A 24,321-nucleotide genomic window follows, 5' to 3' on the forward strand; every position below is an offset into this window, starting at 1 on the left:
CACGCAGCCTGGCAAGTGATAAACAAGCATGATTCCCTATTTGTTTCTACAGCCTGATCTCCACACAGATACAGTACCGGGACATATCACCTTCGAGTGTCTTTGATTACCATCAAGGTTTCTATGAGTATCACAACCATCCTCCTCCTTCCCTTTCCTTAGAGTCATGAATAGTGAAGAACTCAGAATCTTGGAGAGCCTGTCTCTAAAAGGTCAGTTCACACAGCCAGGTTTCAGTAATGTGCACCAGCTTAGTTGTCCATCCACTGCCAGAATTTGAATGGCAAGCTCCAAGGACCAAACTGCCTCTCTCCCTTTCCATAATGTATAGCCTCCTTGACTTGACCTGAAACTACTACACTTCTCTTTTTCCTTTCCCCTCCAGTTACCTACATGCCATCCTCCCTGCCTGGGGCAAGCGACTAGGGCAAGTGAGCAACCGGGTAACCGGGTTGGGGGCGTGGCCAGCCAGGGGTCACCACCGGTTCGGTGACCTACACCAAATCACCGCTACCGGTTCGCCCGAGGCGGTGCGAACCAGTTGAATACTACCTCTGCACCACAAGACCTTCACTTAACACACCCACACCTGACCCATCACAAGACCCTGGTCTGATATGACCCTCACCTGATGTGATCACCATCACAGGACCTACTGACTATATAAAGCCCTTATAAACAGAACACTGACATCCCTTAAAGTCTGCTGAAGATGTTACCCAGCCTGATAATGAAAAGTTCAGAAACCAACCCACAAGCTCAGAGAACGAACCTCCACCCTCACCCTATACATTGCCCAGATTCACTAGTGAGATTTTCAGGCCAGCTTTCATTGAGGCATCAAACACTTTTTGGCTGTCAATTCTGGAAAAATGAATTAATGCCTGCAGAATCCCATAGTTCAGACACAGAACAATGGGGCCAAAAGAAATCACCAATCTTTAGAATTGCATATGTTGGTAAAAAGAGACAAAATATAATAACTTTATTACACAATTTTATTCTCAGTAACATTTTGCATTTATTTTCATATAAAATGATGTAGGTCAAGAAATGATGTACAAACCTTTAAATTCTCTCCTGACATTTGAAAGAAGAGGTTTGTAAGGTATTCATAGCAAATTGTCACTGTGTACAAAAATGTTTATATTAATCTTAGCTGTGTATGTCACACTTTTGAAACGTGACAATTGCTACCTATTTTGTTAATACAGATAACCCTGATAAAGTTGCTTGGCAGAACAAGTTCATTTATCCAATGTTAATAAAATAAACTTTTTATATTTATTGATCTCTAAAATCATATTATCTTCAGTATCGGGATTTTACTGCATCACAAACAACATTGAAGCCCTCCTTTGATTGCATAAAAACAAATCCTGAAACATCACATGTAGAACATCAAAAAGTTTGTCAACCATGCCATATTCTCACCAGTTTAGGAATGTTTTGGTTATGTAGATCATCATCACCACCATCATCATCATCATCATCATACATTCCACGTCAAGCCGTGTAATTTGTTAACTATCCATCTTGTAAATTATATCTATGTAGGAAATCTCTACCAAGAAGAATGCTCACGGTAGTTCGATCCTATGCATCTTCATTAAGAAATCGCATTCTATACAATAGGGCTTTCTATCAGGAAAATGTAGGATTGGAACTTCAATCCGTGTTTATTTCAAAGTAATTGAAAGAATTGCCAAACGGATAGAATTTTTGATTATTCTTGTTTCTAGCTGTTATTGCAAGAGTTGTCGTAGAGATAAATAAATCTACAGTTTGTTTTCTGTCAAAAAGACAGCAGATTCCAAATAGCTTTCCAAATACAAGATTGTAATTGCTCATTTTCTATATCTTAACATTGTAAAGTGAATCCAATTGATTGAAAATATTTTATAAAATCTCTGTTGCATCAAGGTTTTTTTTAAATCTTTACTTCAAAAACATTTTATAATGAAGGTGGCTCTATTTAAATATTTAATTCTATAGTGCTATACAGTCCAAGTAAAAATACTTCTATTTAGAATTCAGTGAAGAATTACAATAATGAGGCTCCATAAATATTGCTGCGGTTCAATTACGGTACAATAATTACAAAATATAGAACATCTCTTTACAAATACAAATTATGGTAGATTAGAATTTATTCACAATAATCTCTGCTATATAGTTTTTAACAAACTGTCCTATCTAACTCTACTTTAACCTGGTTGTAAGTGCATTAGTAAAAATGCAAATATTCCAGTGTATTTTGCCCTTGATATGATAGTCATAAAACAGACTATTTTTTAATGATATTTTGCGATGTAAACTGCTGTTACATATGAGAAAAACGCTTTCACCAGCGGATGAAACAATCTCTTGCAAAAAAGAGTTTGATAAAATGTATTAAGGAACTTTTTCAAAAAAATAATAATAAGCAAATTTTAAAATAATATATCTAAGTGGATATGCTGAATGCAGTGGATTTCTGATATGCTTTGTGATCAGAGGTAATGACATCTTTGATTGTCATCACCACAGCCTTCTGAAGACCTTGTGAAAAGTGCCAATCGTTTTTCCACTGAGAATTGTGAACACCCTGGAAGGCAGTAGAACACAATTGGAAGACAACAATCTTTCCACTTTCTCTGTTTTTGTTTTAACACAAACGGGTTAGAATCTTCTTGGTTCTAAAGATCCGCCTTCATTCCCTGATGAGCTCGTGACTCTGTAGCAAAGGCCTTAAAGAAATCATTCGAATCCTGATTCATCATACTGGAAACACGTACTAATAAATAAAAGTATGGCTTCCTCACAACATGACAATATCATCACTCATGCAAAACTTGATTCCTTATTGATTCCAACTAGTGCCTAGCATCATAGAACTATGAGGCACTTCTGTTTGTTTAAAATCAAACTTATTTTCCCTCCTCACTAAATACTATAAGGTTGTAATGCATATCATTTCATCAGATAAGTCCTCTTCATATTTTCCAGTATCCGGCTCTTCATCACTAAAGCCAGGACCAAATTCTTGAAGTTCATAATCTTGTCTATTTAAAATAGGGAACATGTCACCATTAGTTCCATTGCTAATGTCTCCATTGAGAAGGTGGCTCGCAGCACTTTCCATCTCATCAATAGTCATGTCACAAGCATCTGCAATCTCATGTTTTGTTGCAGAAACAAACTTTGGGTCCCTTGCATAGTGTCCTAATCCTTCAGATATAAGCACCTGAAAAGGTAACCACATAAACATTGGATTAGCATTATGTTATCAAAAGCAATGGTGCAGAACAGCAGAAGCTTATAGAGCAAGCCTGGATCTATTGCTGAAGAGATTCTCAAAAGAAGGCAACTAAAGCGGTTATTAGATGAAAGCTTAGAAACCTTCAATATTTTCCAACTCCGTTTTGTTTTTTTATAATCTAGCAAGGAATTTGATACCACTGATCAATATTTGCTAGGCAATCAATTACTTGACATAGATCCAAAGGTTATTGATACATGGAAGTAGGTGTTCATGCATGTGTAGAATGTATCTGAATGCTCTGAACATTTGCTTTGAACCTCCCACATCCATTTTTTTTGGCTACACATTTAGAACACAATGTTTAAAAAAGTATATCTGCTATTTTCAGAGCTAAAATTCAAATGACTGCCGTCAACTAGGGCATACAGAATTGCCAATAGTAGCCATTTGCTTACTAGACAGATTATGTCTTTGTATTTTGAAACTTGAGGACTGGAAAAACTATTATCAAAATGCACAAATGTCATAGGATCATATTTAATGCTTACATATATTATACAGTACAAGCATCTTATGTTCAGTGAAATATTAAAGCATTCTCTTTGGGTTAATAAAAACAAACAAATTCAGATCTAAGGTAACTTGGTAAATGACACTATCTTAACCTCTGTACTTCTGGATAAAAATGAAATAGAAGAATAAATTTTCTTTACTCTGTCTGGAAAAGAATATAAGAAAAACAAATGCATAATTTGAGCTGTGGTGGCACAGTGGTTAGAATGCAGTATTGCAGGCTAATTGTGCTGACTGCCAGCTACAAGCAGTTTGGTAGTTCGATCCTGACTGGCTCAAGGTAAATTCAGACTTCTATCATTCCGAGGTGGGTAAAAAGAGGACTCAGATTGTTGGGGACAATATGCTGACTCTGTAACCCGCTTAGGGCTATAATGCACTGTGAAGCTATATATAAGTCTAAGGGCTATTTTTTACAATGTAATATGAGAAAACAAAATATTTATAAGGTCAGATAATACTCCATTTTCAGAGGTTATTTCATGACCACCTCAGAACAAAGGTCTGAAACACTTACCGCTTCTACCAAACTGTCGGCACTTCTCTGCTTGTCACTATACTTATGCCTAAAATCACTTGGTACAGTCAAATTCGCTGGTGTAAATGTCCGATATGCAATATCAGGGTCATCGGTATACCAGGAGCTCCTATGCAAAGACGGCAAGCTACCATTCATATATTCTGTAGAATCAGGTTGATCAACTTGTATAAGAGGTGTATAATAAAGGATGCGATCCCGGTTAGGTGGTGTAGCCCAGGAACGTGTTGAGCGACTCGGAGAATGCCTATGTACTTTAGTGGCATCCAGACCTGCAACTGCCATGACCTGAGGAAGAGATGAAATGTTCATACCATTCCAAGCTTATAGAGGCAGTGTTTCCTTAAGTATTAGCTGTGAGAAGTCACCAAGCTGCCCCTGCCATTCCAAGTTGCTAGGGTTTTAAAAACTGAAATGAAAGGAGGGCAAGGGATAAAGGGACAACAAAATATCTCCCCTCCTTAATGTATTCATACAGGAAACTTTCATTTATTTCTCTTCTCTGGTTCATAATAAAGCATATTTAAACATGTATTATTAGCAGCTGTTTGTAGATTTGGAAAACTATTTTGGATTTTGGATTAGCATTGGATGTTTCCTGTATTAGGGTACTGGCCTCAAAATCCATTATTTGCTTTTCTGCCCACATGCCCATATGTAACACCATTAATGTGTGCCAGAGACTCTCAAATGAAGTGTCCTAAAATTTTGTTGTTTACCATGGAAGATTAATTGACTTCTCTCTGCTTTCTTGTTTCATGAGAAATAATGGTAAATTATATTCAGAATTGATTAAGGTTTTATATGCACCTTCCATTTAATTATATGAATGTTTATGAATACTGCTTGATGCACACAGAAAGACACAGGTATGTAGATACATAATACATTTCCATCACAATATCTATATGTGAGAATTATTCTATCTTTGTTCTCTGACATCTCCAGGGTGGGGTTTTATGTATAATATTTCAAAATATATTTTTGTAACTCAATTAAACTCATCATAAGCAATTTTTAATATGATGGCTTCTTTCCAGATGTTTTTTTTAATGGATGTTTGATTTAGGAAAGATAAACAGAATCAGACTGTATTTGCTGTTAGTGATTCTGCCCAGATAAAATCTAGCTGGAATACCCAGATTTTTTTCAGTGTTGTTGGTGATGAAATTGTTTTACAACTCAAGTAAAGACCATTTAGTTTCTCAGCTTGTTTCACAGATATCAATACTCAGAACCTGACAAATTTGACAAATAAGGGAAAGTTCTCCTTCTCTTTCTTTGGAGATTTCCCTTATTTTAAAATATGGACAAGGGGTAACCTATCACCTGATTATTTTTAATACTTCTGATGTAGGGAACCTCGGCTGTCAATTCCAGGCAGCCACTATTCTGTGTCCGACATAGAGATGGGGGCAGGGCCATCTGAGAGTTATGTGCTGACTCTGGAGCCTCCAGAATCTGACATCAGTGAGGCAGAGGAACAGGGGGAGCCTCTTCCCAGTGTGTGCGTGGGCAGAGCTGCCAAAAGGCAAGGACAGTTAAGACAAAAGGGGGACTCGGGAGTAAGGCTTGGCCTCTCCCATAAGACATAAAGGAGGAGCAAAGGGACATAAGCCTTTGCAGGAAGCAACTTTGTTCGTTTTGGTTGGTTTAAACTCTGAAGCTCCGTGTTGACTTTGTGCTTCATTTGGACTTGTACAACTAATTGGCAATTTAGTCATTGGCAGCATTTCAAGGGAGATAAAGGTGGGTGCTTATCTTATCTTGAAAGACTGTGGCAGACTTCTGTTGGACTATTCATAAACTGTTTGGGACTCATTACGGACTGTGAATGTATATAATTCACAGCTGTTGATATTTAAAAAAAAGTTTTTGGGGAACAGCGTATGATTGTTACTGTCTCAGGAAGCCTTGGTCAGAACAAAGCAGTCTGGTAAGTCCCGATGGCCTTCCTGCACTCATGCCTTGCCACAGCAGACTTGTGTTTGTGCCATCCCTGGCCTTCTTATGCTCATATGTAGCCTGCTCTGGGTCTTGCGAGCCATTCCCTCCAATAGTATCTCCTTCCTACTGCACTCCCATACTCCTTACCTGGAACTCCTACTGCTTCCCATGCATCTTGCTGTCACAATGACAAGCAGGACTGCCAGTATTACCATCATGAAACAATGCGGTGATTTGACCCTGGACTTTTCAACCACATTGCTTAGTGACACTGGTCCCAATTGTTATCATAAACTTAGGACTAGCTGTATCTGCAAGTTTCAAAACAGAGTTACAAAGCTATGCAGCCAAAGTTAAGCTTTCACTTACCTGCTGTTGCATTAAATGCAGAGGTAAAGCAGTGTGTTGATGAAAGGTAGGGGAAGGTGGCAATTCATCATGACTGCTCTGCCTGCGGAGGCATTCAAAATTAAAGGAAGAGCGGCGATTGGCTGAAATATGAAAAGGTGGAATGGGTTGTTACTGCTTTCTAGAGCTGTCATAGGAGCAGTTGGGTTAATATGTTAAGGTGGAGTTCAAACTGAAGAAGCTTCTTAGATGAGAAGCTAAACTTTTTCAAGGGAAAAAAACCCAAGAAAGTCCAATTGCTTTTTGAAAAGCATATTTGGGACAACCATAACCTTGATGATAAAGACATCCTGACCCACTGCTTTGCTTTACTGGTGACAAGATGACAGTCCAAGAGGAGCAGAGTCTAAGTTTGTTTTGTTAATACTTGTATGGATGTGTGAGAGATTAATTATTGGTACGAATGGAGTTGTTTACCTTCCAGAAGGCTCTTGCTCTGAAGCTCACTCTGAGTTTCCTAGCACTAATTTGTGCTACTGAAATATGGCCATCTTACTACTGTATTTCAGCAGTTTAATTTTGTTCTGGTCGGGGAGCGGCCTTGGAAAGGTTAAGACAAGGGAAGGAAAGAGAATGGTTTGGCTCTCAGAGACATTTTAGAGCATTCCTATTTCCATCCTTAATTTTGTAGATGGGCAGGCAGATAGAAGAAAGCAAGCAAGATCATGCCATCAGCCATCCAGCCACCAACTTCCAATCTGTGAAGTACTGGAGTATTGGGGAGCACAATGAGATGCTATATTAATTATTACATACATCAGAGGTAAAACCTATACAATTATGAAAGCACAAGAAGTAGCTATTTTTTCCTGGGCCTCTTACTTGCCTTCACAGGAACTTCCTTTATCAGGAAGTTTCAACTCTATTTGCCCTCACAACTTAGGTTATGAGGAAGTTTCAATTTTTAATCTCACCTTGTAGAAGACAACATTACTACTTCCAGATCTCTATCTAAGACAAATCAGATCATCTTGCTAAAGAGTGTTAATTTCTAAGAAATGCTTGTGTCTTTACTGAAAATCAAAAGTGATGTAGAAATGAGTGATGTAAGACTGAGTAAAATATGGGTCATGTTAAATCGTGGGAATAAGACTCAGGACACCAGCATAGTAACCAGTTGTCTTTATTTCATTCTAGGACTGAGCGCCAAAGAAACTGCGGCAGCCCTTTTACAGTCGGGCTGCTCATGGCTGTGTCCAGTGACAGCTCTTCAATTTTCCCGCCGCCACGGACCGACCAATTGCAGGTAAGTATGTTAATACATAACACCCCTCCCCACCTGGTCCGGTCCAACCAATCTGGGCCTCGCCTACCGTACGTAATCACATAGGTAGGCGGGGCTTTTATGGTTTCGACTGGACCTGCGCAGCTCAGTCACGGTTTGGCCTCTGGACTGTTCGGATGGATCTGTTGTTCCTCCCGTCCTTCTTCTTGGAACCTCCTGGAAGGTTGAGTCAGTCATTCCGCTCCCGCCAGGAATTTCCTGGCCGGTTGAGTTGGTTTGGCCGCTTCCGCCAGGGGCCACTTTCCCGCTAACCTTCTAGACTTGTTCCTGTCTCCACGATCTGCCTTCTTCCCTGGTCTCAGGTACGTGCTTGCATTTTCCGACCGGGGCTAATGTTAGTGGTGGTTGTTGTGTGTTTGTAGTTGTTAGGGTTTCTTCTGTTGTTCTTCTTGCTCATGGAGGGTCTCTCCCTCCCTCTCTACTTGTGTTTTGTCTGTTTAAGGGGTCTCCCCCCTCCCCTATGGTTATGTTTGAGGGGTCACCCCCCCTTTTCCATGGGTCGGTCTGTGTCTCCCCTCGTAGCTCTAGATCTGAGCTGGTCTATGTGTCTCTTCCAGCTCCTACTGTCCACAGTGTCTACCCTGTACGAACAGGGCCCGGTTGTTTGGGTTACCTTTGCTGGTATCCACAATGGTTTTCCCGTAAGGTTTTTTACGTATACTGGGTCCCCTGTTTGAAATGTGCGGCAGTTACTGGAAGAGTCTGCTGGTTTTTCTGGACTATATGGGGTGCAGTCTGTCTAGGTGTGATCTTAGCTTCCTCCCCATTAGTAACTCTGCTGGACCTTTATTTGTTGCTGCACTGGGTGTTATGTGCTGTATGCTTAGTAGCCTATCTATCTTTTCTTGTGTTTCCCCTGGCCCTAGCTTTTGTAATGTTTCCTTTGTGTAACATACCATGCGTTCATCGCCGGATGTCCCAGTGCTGTCAGTGCATGCCTTATCCCGTGTTGTGCTAAAAATCCCTTGAATGTTGTTGCTGTGAATTGTGGCTCATTGTCGGATACAATTAAATCCGGCAATCCATGTGTTGCAAAAAGTTTCCTGAGCTGTCTAATGACAGCTTCTGTCGTGGTGGAGTGCATGATGTTTACCTCTAGCAATTTGGAGTAAGCATCTACGACTATTAGAAACGTGTATCCTTTGGTTAGGCCTGCAAAATCAATGTGTAATCTTGACCATGGTCCCCTTGGTGTTTCCCATTCATGTTTTGGTGCTATGGGGGGTGTTGGCCTAGATTCCTGGCAGCGCTTACACGTTGCCACCCAGTCCCCTATTTCCTTATCCATCCCTAGCCACCATACATAACTCCTTGCCAGGGATTTCATTTTTATAATACCCGGGTGTCCCTCATGTAGCATTTCTAGTATGCTTTTCCTTAAAACGTCTGGTATGACCACCTGATCCCCCCATAGTACGCACCCCTTCAGCATTGAGAGTTCTGTTTGTTCCGGAACGGTTTGGTGGTCTCATCGATCTCAGTCTCTGGCCATCCTTTTCCTACCCAATTTAAAATTCGCACCAGGGTTTTGTCTCTAGTTGTTTCCCTAGCGATGTCTGCTGCTGTTATGGGTAGGTTTTCTAATGTTTCTAGAGGGTCAATGGAGGGTCAATGTGGTTGGTGCTGGGTTGTCTTCTATGTCAGGTAGAGGGCAATGGCTAAGCGCATCAGCATGATTTATGTCCTTTCCAGGTCGGTATGTTAATTTGTAGTTGTAGGCAGCCAAGAATTTCGACCACCACGTCATTCGGGGTGACAGTATGTTAGGTGTAGCTTTGTTTCCTATGATGATGCCCAGGAGTGGTTTGTGATCTGTGACTAGGGTGACAGTTCTCCCATAGATATATTCGTGGAACCGCTTGATTCCAGTGACAGCAGCCAATGCTTCTTTGTCTAGTTGCCTGTAGTTCCGCTCCGGCTTTGACAGAGTTTTTGAATAGAATGCTATGGGTGCTTCTTTCCCATCTGGTAATATGTGGCTGAGGATAGTGCCGATGCCGAAAGGTGATGCATCGCAGGTTAGGGTTATTGGGAGTGTTTTGCTGTATTGTATTAGTACACGGTCTGATGTGATCAAGTTTTTTATTTACTGGAGTGCCGTTTCTTCCCATTGCCCCCAGGCCCAGGTTGCTTTCTTGTCAAGCAATCTGTGTAGTGGTTCCACAATGGTTGCTTTCTGTGGTAGGAATATATTATAAAAGTTAATGAGTCTTAAGAAAGCTTGCAGATCAGTCTTATTCGCGGGTCTGGGGGCTTCCTTGATTGCTCTGACTTTATTTTCTGTGGGGTGGATTCCTTCGCTGTCTATAAGGTATCCTAGGAATTCAACTTTGCTGGCGGCTAATTGGCACTTCTTCTTTTTTACTTTTAGTCCCGCCTCCTTGAATTTACTTAGGACTTCCTTTAGGCGGTCCCGCATTGTTCTTTGTCCTTGGCTGATACAAGGACATCGTCAAAGTATGGCACCACCCCTTTTATCCCTTGCAATAGACGTTCCATTAAGCTCTGGAACACCCCTGGGGCGACGCTGATGCCAAATTGTAATCTGTTACATTTAAATGCCCCCCTGTGCGTTATGATTGTCTGGGCTTCTGCTGTTTTGGGGTCAACGGGTAATTGTTGGTAGGCCTGTGCGAGGTCTAGTTTCGCAAAGATTTCCCCCCCAAGGGAATGTAATAGATGCTGTACCACTGGGACAGGGTATGCGCTTTGTTGGAGCGTGTGGTTAAGGGTTGCTTTGTAATCTCCGCAGATGCACACAGACCCATCTAGTTTAATTGGCATAACAATTGGGGTTTCCCACTTTGCGTGGTCAATTGGCTCTAGAACCCCTTGTGTGATGAGTTTATCCAATTGCTCATTGATCTTTGGTTTGAGCATGAAAGGAACCCTCCTCGCATATAACCTTATAGGGACTATGGTTGGGTTTAGATTAAAGGAAATTGGGGACCCCTGGTATTTGCCCAGCTCTCCGTCGAACACGTCTCGGAATTCTTCCATCAGGTCTTCTTCCCACTCTGTCTTGGTGATACTGTTTTATCCCTGTGACTTCAATTCCCAATGGTGCAAACCATTCGAGTCCCAGTAAGCTTGGTCGATTCCGGTCGACTATGGTTAATGGGAGGACTGGTGTATTTTTTGAATGTTACCTTGAATTGCCCGGTGCCCACTACGGGTATTTTGTTTCCCTGGTAGTCTTTCAGCATCAGTGTTTGTCTTTCGAGTCCTTCCTGGTTCATATCTGGTATTAGTCTTTTTATAGTGTCCCATGATACCATTGATAAATATGAGTTGGAATCCACTTCCATCCAACAAGGTTGGCCCTCTATGGTGACCTGGACATATACTTTCCTGGCATTTGTCGTGTTTCAGTGTCCGATGGTCACCGTCTGATGTGTTTCATCTCTTCCGTTGCTCATCTCTTTTCCTCGCCTGTTTCGGTTGTCTTGGTTCCTGTTTGTTTCTCTCTCTCTCGGGGAGGAGGGTGTTCCATCTTTGTCTATGGCCGTAGTTTTTTCTGGCTCGGCATGCCCTAGCAATATGTCCCTGCTGTTCACAATGTTTTCAGGTTGTATCTAGAAAACGGCACTCGGAACGTGGATGGTTCCCCTCGCAGTCGGCACAACCAAATTCCTTCCTTTTTCCATTCCGGTCCCTTCTGCCATTTTCTGAATGGAGTTGGTTTACCCCTTCACCTTCCTCTTCATCTTCTGATGTGGACTCGATGTCCTTGTGGTGGGTTATGGTGGTGTTTTTTGGGGTTTCTGGTGGCACTTTATTCATTTTCCGCATGGCGGCCACCGATTTCTGCATTGCTTCTGCTGTGGTAGCCTCTTCTATTGCATCTTTGAGTATTATTTTGGGTTTTGTTAATAATCAGCCTTGTAGTGTAAGATCTCTCAGTCCCAGGACCACTCGGTCTCTCATGGCCTCATCCATGTTTAGGAACTCGCATGACCCAGCGATGTCCCTCAGAATTGCAACAAAATTGCCGATGCTCTCACCTTCTTTTTGGTCATGCCGATAAAATTCGTGTCATTTGATGAGGCAGGAAATGGTTGGTGTGTAGTGAGCCCTCAGTATTCTTTCCAGGTCTGGTCAGGCCATCATTTTCACATCAGTGGGTGCCGCTAACACTTTGGCCATCTTGAATATGGCGGGACTGCAATGTGTAAGGAAGACGGCTTACTTCCTGTGTTCGGATATGTTATTGAGGTCGCTCCCTTTGAGGAACATGAGAAATCAGTCAATGTACAATTCCCAGTCTTCGGTTGCTGGATCGAACAGTGCAGGTGGCGTGTTGTTTCCAGCCATTTCATCTCAACGAGTTGCCGGTGTTCGTTGGTCGCCACATGCTCGCTGGTTCCCTTTGTCTCAAGATCCCACCTTCGTCGCCAGTGTTAAATCGCGGGAATAAGACTCAGGACACCAGCATAGTAACCAGTCGCCTTTACTTCATTCTAGGACTGAGCACCAAAGAGACCACGGCAGCCCTTTTACAGTCGGACTGCTCGTGGCTGTGTCCAGTGATGGCTCTTCAATTTTACTGCCACCACGGACCGACCAATTGCAGGTAAGCATGTTAATACATAACAGGTCAGGCTTCTATGAAAATCAGATTTCTAATCATTATTGTTTTGCAACATTTGTGTTTCATAAGGATCACTTACATACTTTCCTCTCTCCCCTCCTTTTTCTTAATCTGTAAGGGAGAACTAAAAGTTTTCTCTCAAACTTTGAAGAATGAGCTTTGTGCTCATGTGGTCCCGAGGGTTTCTGGCCTAGAAACCAGGAAGTTGTAAATTGTAGACCCTGCTTAGGAATGAAAGCCATCTGAATGACTTTAGGCCAATCTCTCTCTGTCTCTGTCTCATCCCAACCTGCTTCACAGGGTTATTGTTGTGTCTTAAGCATTATTTTATAAATGTCCATTTGAATAGTACATTGGTTAGCAGGCTGTGCAGCAATGTGGTAGCATGCTGACTGGAGAATTCTGGGAATTGAAGTCCACACATCTGAAAGTTGCTGAGGTTGGGAAAACCTGCTATAGAACATGCACGAATGTGAATGTAGCACCTGTATCCAGCACCTTTTTAGCAGCTACAATTTTTTTCCAGATAAGGCTTGGCTCCTTATAGATATTGCAGAGAAGTGCCAGTATCACACCATGGCACAGCCTTATATCTTACAATGTTATTTTGTTATTATGAATATGTATTTTTCCCAAGTTAAAATTAATTTCAATATTTATTGTGGGGGTTGTGCATTTTTAGTTATTAAGTTCTCTAATTTTTCAAAAAGGCTTCTCGGTTGAGATGTGCTATTTTGTTAAACAAAATTAAATATTAAATTGCAGGCATCTGAATTAATTAAAATATGCATCAACTCTAATTTTGGCTGTTGGAGAAAATTAAGGACATATTTCCAGTAGCGTGGGGAACGGCAACTATTGTAAGCAATCCAAATATAAAGATAAAGTAATCCACAATTATTGATCATGTTGTTATTCTGTGAATGAACTCATTCTGCTATTATAGTTGTGTATGAAATCCAACAGTGTTCCTCAGCTATAAAAAGGAGACATGAGAAGCTACAAGAAGCACCCCCCCCCAAAAAAGAAACCCCTCTCCTAGCTTCCTTTCCCTTGGGTCACTGGGATCTCCCCTTTGTATGACACAAATCAAATAAAGTTGAGATCATAGGCAGAGAATACACATGGGTGTAACAGTAAAGCAAACACATCCATGAAGCCAGCTTTTGTAGTGAACTCACATGCAGGTGTTGGAGGTAGCAGCCGTCTCCTAGGAGATCTTTTGGAATCATAATACACGGGTGAGTCATCTTCCTCAAAAAAACCATGTGGGTGATGATAACCCTTTGGCCGTTCAAAATCTAAATCATTACAGTGATATGTGCTATGGTAGTCATGAGAATGCCTAAAGGTAAAGAAACAGATAATTGGTAGTGATCACCATAGAAAACTGAGGGATCCCAAAATTCCTAACTTGCCTAAAATTATAAAGTCTTCCCCCCCGCCCCAAAGAAAAACAAAACACTGAAATAATTTTTAAGAAGGAAAAGAGTAATAGTAAATAGCCTCCTCGGTCAGGTTCCAGAATTGCCCACCAATCTGGGTCAGGAATGCACAAACTGAATTTCTAAATCTTGTACTCCAATATATCTGGACAGCATTAAATTGATTTACAGTAATCAACTCATTCTCCAGCAAATTTATTTTGGAGCTATGTTTATATTTCACAGTCAATTTTCTATTTTTAAATATAAATGAGAGGATCTTAGAGAAGCATAATGGTGGGGGGAATGCACTTTGGTAAATACTTTGGAGTGGTCTTGCTCTTTTTTCCATCCTGCAATTTTGTAACCAGCACTTGTTGCAAGAACTTCCTTCTCTTTACAAGAAACCTCAGTTCCAAGCATCCTATTTTTCTAAAGCAGTGATCCCCAACCTTTTTGACGCCGCGGCCCGGTACCGGCATCAGCTGGGTGCCGCGGCCCGGTACCGGCATCAACTGGGCGGCGCCATCTTTTTTGACGAAAAAGATGGCGCGCCAGTGCTTCCGGTGAGCTTTTTGGGTAGAAATGGCTTTCTACCTGGAAAAGCTCACCGAGCGCTATGCGCGCCATCTTTTTTGATGAAAAAGTGCTTCCGGTGAGCTTTCTACCCAGAAAAGCTCACCGGAAGCACTTTTTACCAAAAAGATGGCGGCGCCCAGCAACCAGCAGCCCGGTAAGACTTGTTCCGCGGACCGGTACCAGTCCGCGGACCGGCGGTTGGGGACCCCTGTTCTAAAGTACAGAACTCATACAACTCACAGGAGATTTGACAGGCCACTTTTTAAAACAGCACACAAATGGGGAAATTGTATTGATCAGTGATTAATAAGGAAAGAGAGAAAATGGCACTGTTAAGTCTGATGAAACAATCTACTGAAGAATATGGATCAGTTAGATCCCAAGCATAACCAAAACATGGGAATTTGGTGGGACATTGATAACTTGGTGGGAATCAAATTACACCATGGTTGCAGCATTTTGTTATTTGAAATGAAAATTATTCTCAACAATTTGTCACTAAAGAGTAAAACCAAGTTAAGACAGAGTTTGATAGCCCAGTATTAAGAGTAGCTTAAACATCTCTAATATTATAGATGTCTAAAATTGTAAAAATAAAAAATCCAGCAACGTCTAGCAACAGTAATTGCATGAATAATCAATTATTTTGTATAATCTACTATGAAATATAAAATTTAGCATAAGATTTCTTTGCTGATCCATTATTTCCATTTTTCCTTTCTCACCCAATTCCTTCCTATTTGATATAGAATTCTTTTATGGTTCATTGCACAATCAACCAGATGTTTAGCCTGGATTTCACCTATTATGCACCTATTAAGTCCTTCCCAAGACTTGGGATAGGTAGGTATTGTTAAAGAATCACAGGATGTAAACTGTTCCAAATAAAGTGCCATTTGCAATTGATTGATGGTGATTTTGTCCTTGCTGATAATGCCTATTACCATTGGTACTACCTTTGCTTACTTTTGAAACAGTTGTTCTATTTCTATTTGCAGAACTTTGTATTTCATTATTTTGTCCGGCTCTTTCTCTTCTATTCTACTGTATCCAGGTATTGCTATGTCCACAATCCAGAATCTTTTTGGTCTTTCTTATCAATAGTTGTTAAGTTGGGGTGTTATGTGGCAAGTGCTTGTCTGCTTGAATTCTAAAGTCCCAGAGCACTTTAGCTTCTTCATTTTGTACTATTATGTCTATTTTATTCCACCGGTTCTTGCTTGCAGGAAAATCGTATTTCTTGAAGATATTCCAAGGAACTATTGTTGCTACCTTGTCATACTATTGTTTGTAGTCAATCTTCATGATCTTCTTGAAGCATCTTACTAGGTGGTCCACAGTTTCTTCAGCTTCTTTGCAGAGGTAGCATTTACTGTCTCTTCTTGTCAATTATAGCTTTGTATGCATTTGTTCTTAAGGCCTGGGCTTGTGAAGCCAAAATTAGCTCCTCTATTTCTTTTGTCAACTTTCCTGCTTTTAGTATTGCTAGGTCTTCTTGTTATCAGCTTTGCTTTTTTTTTTTTTAATGTACTGGACCCGTAATACTCTGTTTTTGTCATGTCCCTTTTCTATTCTTCTATTATCTGTTCACAATGATGTGAAGTCACAGCTGCTAATTATTTTGATGGTGTTTTCCTTCATACACCTCAAGTTCTTCCCAAGAACCTGAGATGTGGTAGTGTATCCAGCATAGTATAAGTATGTGTGGATCCAAGCATTGTGGCCTTTTACAATTGACAGATGGAAATATTATCTAAGGGTGGTTTTTTTTTGTTATTATTATTCACACAAATCTATCACGACTCTGGGCAGCTTACAAAATATAACAGCAAAGGCAATAAAATGCAGCATGGTAAAATTCACACACATTAACTATTGTAAAGCTAAAGCTTATGCTCACATGCATAGAATTTAGTGACACTTCTGAGTAGATTTATAAATGAGAGGAGAAGGACTGAAGTTCCTCCAGGCCCCCAGATGCTATTTGTTTCATCACATGGAGGATAATGGAAACCATTGTTCTTTATATCCTCTTAGAAACAGCAGGTCTTTTAGGGTCCTCCTTTCCCCATCATGCAGAAAGGAACTGTCAGGATCTACTCCTGAATCTTGTCAGTCTTCTGCCTTTCTTTTCAAGGAAGGTAGGTAAAGCATGAAACAAACAACCCTATTGAGGGAGTCCTCTCAGGAGTTCCAGCAGAGGTGAGGAGGAACTGGGGCAGGGGGAGGCGGGAAGAGGTGGGACCCACTCAAGGCATTTACAAACTGAATAAGCTATCCTGAGATGTTACAGAAAGATCTCATCTCTGATGTACAAGAGCTGCTACATTATTTTTTTAATGGAACTGAAACTTACCAGTTTTCTGGCAACATACTGTCTTCTTCATAATACTCATCACCACTAAAATATTCCTGATCATCTAGATAGCAATCATCATTATAATAATCTCTAATTTCATGATCTTGTCGACAAATTGTAGGTAAATGTCTGTCACCCGATTCTGACCTACAGTTAGAACAGAGATATATTTTTATCACTTTTTATATAAAAAACACTTATGTAAATCCTTCCCTCTCTATCTTTTCCCAAATCCAATTAGCAAGAACTGAAACAGTAATAAAATAAAAGGATTTAAAAGAACAAAAGTAAGGTTGAAAAAAATACCAAAAACATACTTAGGTTGTCCTCAACTTACAACCACAATTGGGATCAGGATTTCTACTGCTAAGCAAGGCAGTTGCTAAGTGAGTCATTCCCATTTTATGGCGTTTTTGTCAGGTTATTAAACAAATCACTGCAACTGAATCATGTGTCATTAATCCAATCCAGCTTCCTCCATTGATTTTGCTTGTTGGAAGCTGTCTAGGAAGGTTACAAATGATGATCACGTGATCCTATGAGGCTGCAATTGTTAATACAGGACAGTTACTAAGTGCCCGAATTTTGTCATGTGACTGTGGCAATGCTGTGGCAGTTGTAAGTGTGAGGAATGATTGTGAGTCACTTTTTTTCAGTGTCCTTGTTATTTCAAATGATCACAAAGTGAATGGTTATAAATTGAGACTACCTGTAGTAAAGGTCAACAGAGCATATAATATAATCAAGTAAACTTTACTACACTTCCTATAGACTGAATGCCTTCCTCAAAGAAAATATTCAACCACTGATAAGGAATAATTAATCAGTGGAACGATTTGCCTCCAGAAGTTATGGATGCTCCACACTGGAAGTTTTTAAGAAGAGATGTGATAACCATTTTTCTGAAATGGCCTGAGCAGGGGGTTGGACTAGAAGACCTCCAAGGTCCCTTCCAACTGTTATTCCATAAAATCAGCTTGCATACCTGGCCTCCTCAGGTTGAGGAATTATACCACTGAGACATAAGAGAAACCTGTCACAGTGGTACCACTCCTTTCTAACTGAACACCTCATAAAAATGTGGTTAAATCCAGTTCTGGTATTTTGATAAGGTCAATCGCTAGTCTTGTAATTCTAGTCCTAATATTGTGCATCAGGATACATCCCCAACTACAGCCAAGCCAAGGTGTATATACAGCTGTGCAGGACTGCATGAAAATCTCCATGCATATTGCTCAATGTTCATGCTCAGCATATGGGCCAAAGCTATGTTCATATCATACGCTATGCTGAAGGACATAGACCTCAGTTTCATGCTTCAGCATCATCTGCAAAGATAATGACTGAAAAAGGCTTATATGATTCATTTCAATGAGTTTTATTGAAGCATAAAGTGCTGTTTTCCATATGACCTTATATATACTTACCTAATGTAAGTTTCATAATAACGAGCTCTACTAGAAAAAAAGAATATGGAGAAAAAAATAAAATGAATTTTAATGAAATGATGAGAAAGTAACTGTTATATTGTATTTATCAATGGATACATTTGTATTTACCCAAACTTTCCCACAGGATTTAATTCACAAATTATTTCAAATTTCACTTACTCTCCTGCCTCACTTCAATATGTCTGAGCGACTCCAGATACTGGAAGACTTTTTGAATGAAAGTGTTACCTCCATTTTTTTTTTTTTAAAGAGGGCCACTTGGGGAAAAAGATTCTAAGGAATTCCTTGTTTCTTGATTAAAGAGAAGGCATTGAATATACTGTTCCTTGGCAGCCTTTTCAGTGTCCGGGTTTTTGGTGTGTGTGTGTGTGAGAGAGAGAGAGAGAGAGAGAGAGAGATCAGCTGTATTGAGAAGAGAACGTTTCCTGTGTTCTCATTTTATTTACAACATATTTTACGCTTAATGGTAAGCAATGAAAAATATTTTTAAAACTCATTTCTAAACTCCATAGCTATTTGCATATTCTTGGTTCAAAATTGGATTAGCTCATTTCAAAATTGTCCAAAGCAGAAAAGTGCGTCAAAAAAAAAAAAGTGCAAAAGTGGAAGGTGTGTGGAAGAGGGGTAGTCTTATACGGCAAGTATATAACAAACTCTATATTTTGAGTGGAAATGTTGGGGGTCGCTTATACGCCCAGTCGTCTTATACGCGGCAAATACGGTACTATGATGAAAGAAAGGAGAAACAATTTGTCTTAACTGATTTTGGCGTGTCCTCTTTAGACCACTTTCTACTGTAATTATTCAACTATTAATGTTGTTGAATTTATCTGATTATATTAATTTGATCAATAAAGAGCTAGTTTGGTCTAGTGGTTGAGGCACCAGGCTAGAAACTGGAGGACCAGGCGTTCCAATCCCTCCTTAGCCTGAAAGCCATTGGGTGAATTTGGGCCAACTCACCTCACAGGGTTGTTGTTGAGGTGAAAACAGGAAGGAGGAGTATTAGGTATGTTTGCTGCCTTGTTTATAAAAAATAATAAGGGCAGGATCTCAATAAAATAAATAAGTAAATCACATGGCCCAAAGAATGATAGTAGTTGATTAAAACAAAAAAGCCATACCCTGGTTTGCAAGCTACAACTTAATCACACAGATCAATGGAGTTATGTTAAAATTAAACTAGACAATGAATAAATTAGACAATCAAATATAACAGTTCAAGGTTTTTAAAAAAAGTAACACGAGGATTGGCATTTTCAACCAAATGTAACATTTTAGTTTACATTTATAAAAATATATTGGTATTTACCTCTTTTTGGATGAACATCTACGTTCCCGGTGATCTTTTCTGGAGTATGATTGGCTCCCACTTTCTGACATATGTTCATGACTTCCAGTGCTTGCATGTTTTCTGTTTACCATCTTGGACATGTTGGCATTATTGAGGTTAGCATTTGTGGAGTTGGGAACTTGCTTCCCTACTGAATTGTGGTTGTGATGGCTATGATGATTATGGAATAAAGAGTTTCCTGTTGGTGGATGCACATTTTTCTCAGTCGTGTCCACCATACACGAAACCAGTGGCCTTTGCACATGCAGGGGGCGATGGGTAGTATTGATCTGTTGAAATGAATCCCTTGTATCAGTGCTAACATGATTGATATGGTTTCCAAACAGGGCACCATTTCTCTGAAATATAAAAAGTGATAATTAATAACATAATATTAATTTCACATGCATATCCTGTGTGGGTTCACTTGGCATCCTCAGATCAGTCATGTTGCCATAATACCACAATAACCTCTTCTAAATAGTCTTCACAGCAATTATATCACACTGCAGTTGAAAATGTGCCCAGATTCACATGCCTACAATTAACAGCTAAGCAAACTGTATTACCTACCTCTCCCCAAAAGTGTTTGTAAGCTGTATTTTAAAGACCATGGTGCTTGTTATGATTTGTTGTTACAATTATATGATAGTCATTCCACAACTACAGTGACATGACTGACAATCTTGGGAGTTCTGTGATTTTGTTCTCCAGACAATGAAGAGAAAGTTATCCTTAATTCCATCTTGCAATTGTGTGGCTCTAGCTGACTATCCATGTACAGAGATATGGCTAAGTATAGTATAGGTGGTACCTGGCTCAATAGTAGTAACTGTGAGAGGGATCTTGGAGTCCTAGTGGACAATCATTTAAATATGAGCCAGCAGTGTGCAGCAGCTGCCAAAAATGCCAACACAGTTCTAGACTGCATTAACAGAGAGATAGAATCAAGATCACATGAAATGTTAATACCACTTTTTAATGCCTTGGTAAGGCCACACTTGAAATATTGCATCCAGTTTTGGTTGCCACAACGTAAAAAAAATGTTGAGATTCTAGAAAGAGTGCAGAGAAGAGCAACAAAGATGATTAGGGGACTGGAGGCTAAAACGTATGAAGGATTGCTGGAACTGAGTATGTCTAGGAGTGACATGCTAGTACTGTTCCAATATTTAAGGAGCTGCCACAAAGAAGAGGGAGTCAAGCTATTCTTCAAAGCACCTGAAAGCAGGACAAGATACAATGGATGAAAACCAATCAAAGGTTTTTAAGAAGAGATTGGATAACCATTTGTCTGAAATGGTATAAGATCTCCTCCCTGAGCAGGGGGTTGGCCTAGAACAGTGGTCGCCAACCAGTGGGCCGGGGACCACTCGTGGTCCACAAGAAAATTTTGGTGGTCCTCAGAGAAATGCCACCCCCAAAGCAACCCCCCCAAAGCAATTAATTCAGGCTGCGCGGGAACACAAGGCTGCACCACCCACATGGCCTGTGGGAACACAAGGTTTGCGTCGCTTACATTGTGAACAACATGAGGGAGTGAGGGGAGGGGGGAAAGGGCGGAGGGGGGAACTTCCCCAGCCCCCCCCCCCACCATGCACTTGCTTGGCCACCAGGCTGCTTCTTTCTGCTTCTGTTTTTGGCTGCACACAAGGAAAGCAGCAAAAGTCTTTCTTTCTCTCCCCCAAACTCTGCCAAAAATGAGCTTTTGGGACTCTACAAGGCATCCTGCTCCAAGAGGCTGTGCCATTCTGGTGGAGTTTGGGGGAGAGAAAAACTTCCGCTGCTTCTGCTGCTTTCCTTGCATGAAGCCAAAATTTACTCTCTCTCTCCCTCCCTCCCTCCCTCCCCCTGAGAACAGAGCTGGAGGCAGTATCCTGTGATCCCAAATAAAGAATGATCAATCGGTAGGAAAACAGGGTGGGGAATTTTCCTGCAGACTTTTGGGGGGATTTTCCCAGGGTCTCTGGTTTGCTGGATTTAAAATTATGAGTTTGGTGGTCCCTGAGGTCCAAAAGGTTGGTGACCCCTGACCTAGAAGACCTCCAAGGTCCCTTCCAACTCTGTTATTCTATTATATTCTGTTAAGTATCTGACTTCCCCATTAGAAGAAATTTTATGAGTTTTTACAAGTGGTTTTACACATTACCAAGAAATTAAAAGTGAAATTTCTTGGAATCTAATCTAAAGAAGACAGATACAATGATAACTAGCAGGAGGAAACAACCTTGAAGGTCTTAGTCCTGATTGGTTTTAACAGTCATGCTCTATTCTCAGTTAAATGGCAAGAATAATTTCTGTTCAGTTGTCAGAATAGCCCAGCATTTGCAGCTGACTAATAGTTCTAAGGAAGGACAATTTCCAGTGCCCCCAAATCCACTGATTACAACAACTATGGAGATGCTCAGTCATCCAAGTCATGATTATCCCAAAGGTGCTTTGGGACAACTATGACTGAGAATCTCCATAGACATTTAGTTGTGCACTTTGGGATGAACACTCAAATGGTGCGGGAGTATGAATGGATTTCCAGAAAAAATGCAGACTACAGGAACCATTTGTGCTTCAGATTGAGATACAAGCACTGAGGACACAGATGCAGGCATCCTGAGGACACAGATAAACCTCCAAGTGGCCTCAATGACTCTCTGAAAGAATGCAAATGACTGTCTGCAAGGAATACAAATCCTTCCATTTCCCACCATCCAGTCAGAGCTGAAGGAGCTACCTGGATGAGAAGTGAAACGGCTTCAAATAAAAGCAAGAAAGTCTAGGAAAAAACACCTTTGGGAGATTGATTACAACAGTAGACACACTAGTGATACTGGAAGTTGTTCTTCCCTAGGAATAGAGCAAGGTTATTGGGATGGTCTGCATCTAGCCAAAACTTCTTTCTTGCTATTCTCATACTCACTCAGACACCCTAAGCAAATATTTCATTCTAGGAATAGGTAAATAGAATTTGACAGTAGAAATTTTCATAGGAAAATGTTGTCATATGGGGAAGAAGGGGCTTTTAAGCTGACATCAGAAGTGGAGTCTTTAAAAAAGAGGGAAAGAATTGGAAAAAGGATTTTGACGGAGAGAGGTGTAATGGCTGATAACCAAGATGGAACCAGATAGTGATTGTTGCGGAAAATTGGGCTTGTAAAATTTGTTGAAATATTGGCTTGTGCACCTATATTGCAACTGGTAGTGTTATAGTGCTGAAGTCTTGTTGGGTCAAGGATAAATTTGGAGAAGAAGAAGGTTATTGCAGAGAGTTGTTGGGTGAGATCCAGATGATTCACTGAAGACTAAAAAAGGATAATGTGCAATGAGACTTTTTCTACCTAATACAGATGTAGGGTTGAAGAGAGATGGAAGTGATCAGCAGCCAGAGCTGAAGGAAGAAGAAAGAATGAACGCAGCCCATGTTCAATCTGTCAGTTCAACATTATAGCTTGAAAATATATGCAGATAAGAGCAAATGTAGGCTACAATTTTGAATACAGAAACAGGTTGTAGTCCATCTTTTAAATCTCAAGATGTTGCAGGCTGGCAGAAAGAGAACAGAAATGGCCTTTCTCTTAACTTGATAAGAAATGTGGTTAAATCAAAAGTAGTTTGTTTACTTTGGTGTGCTTTTTGAATAAATGGTAAAACATCCAAAATAATTTGATGTGCCTGTCTCAAGAACTCACAGAAGCCTTGTGACAGTCATTGGCTTATAAACATCATCATCTCTGCATGATGCTCAGTTGCCATGTGGAAGATGTCATAAGCATGGTAATGGATCGATTTAGCTGGCAGCCCTTTGAGCAAAACAGAACAGAGCATATGCCCAATCTTCTGACACATTTGCAAAGGGAACACCAAAAGTTCAGAAGTAGCTTGCCTTCACTAGCTTTGATAGTATGGGGATTACTGCTTCCGTGTTCCATATCTATTTCCTTTGTGACATTATTTCCTACTGGTGACCATGATTGGTAACTAAAGGAATTCTTTTGTCAAAAAATAGAAGACTGTCTCAAACCTGAGCTTATAATGGGATAACTTGGAAATGAATGGAATGCACTGATTACTTTGTGTGGAAAATTCTTGCATTTGCTTAGGAAAGAAAAAAAGTCTATTTTATAAACTGAAGACATCTATCATACAGCCATTTACTTTATATACTTCTTCCTCCTCATGGTGATTTTGTTCTGGTTCATCCTCTTGCAAATCACAGGAGATAGCTCGGCGAATTTCAGGTCCAATATCATGAAGTGTTCTAAGCCCAGCCTAAATATGTAAAATATAACCAACGTGTATTAGAAATGCCAAATATTTTTCTTTTAGATTAACCATTTAAAGGATTTATGCCAAGAGTGTCTTGCAAACAAATGGGACTGGCATGCAACTTAATTGTTTCCATTCCAGTCCAAGAATATGCAAACATTTCCAAATACATATTTCTACTTTTCTGGATTAAAACTCCTTACTTCTAGATTCGTAAACATACCAGAAAAGAGGCAAATCAGAATTTTTCTAGTAAAAAGAGAAGCCTTTTGTTTAGAGCTAGCGTCATATTTTTACTTTAAAAAAAACCTTCAACGAGTAAAAAAAAT

At 40.2% G+C, this 24,321-nt stretch overlaps 1 protein-coding gene across 8 annotated transcripts in view; it reads right to left on the reverse strand.

Moving 5' to 3' along the window:
- Positions 1-1,009: 1,009 nt before the first annotated feature.
- CACNA1D (calcium voltage-gated channel subunit alpha1 D) overlaps positions 1,010-24,321 on the reverse strand; it is a 249,273-nt gene continuing 225,961 nt past the window's right edge. For 6 of the 8 annotated variants that reach the window (XM_087954782.1, XM_087954779.1, XM_087954783.1 and 3 more), the window contains 8 exons: positions 23,882-23,995; positions 19,712-20,091; positions 18,376-18,405; positions 16,946-17,095; positions 13,768-13,931; positions 6,672-6,793; positions 4,335-4,643; positions 1,010-3,226 (listed from right to left, as the gene is read on the reverse strand). In XM_087954782.1, coding sequence (XP_087810908.1) covers positions 2,933-3,226; positions 4,335-4,643; positions 6,672-6,793; positions 13,768-13,931; positions 16,946-17,095; positions 18,376-18,405; positions 19,712-20,091; positions 23,882-23,995 — 1,563 coding nt within the window. In that variant the 3' untranslated portion in view covers positions 1,010-2,932. The remainder of the gene's footprint in view (positions 3,227-4,334; positions 4,644-6,671; positions 6,794-13,767; positions 13,932-16,945; positions 17,096-18,375; positions 18,406-19,711; positions 20,092-23,881; positions 23,996-24,321) is intronic. The other 2 variants (XM_087954781.1, XM_087954784.1) reach the window with 1 other exon arrangement.

This window comes from Notechis scutatus, chromosome 2 (genome assembly GCF_049901735.1).
Source record: "Notechis scutatus isolate UNSWTSFEM ecotype Mainland chromosome 2, rNotScu1.2, whole genome shotgun sequence".
NCBI classification, from domain to species: domain Eukaryota; kingdom Metazoa; phylum Chordata; class Lepidosauria; order Squamata; family Elapidae; genus Notechis; species Notechis scutatus.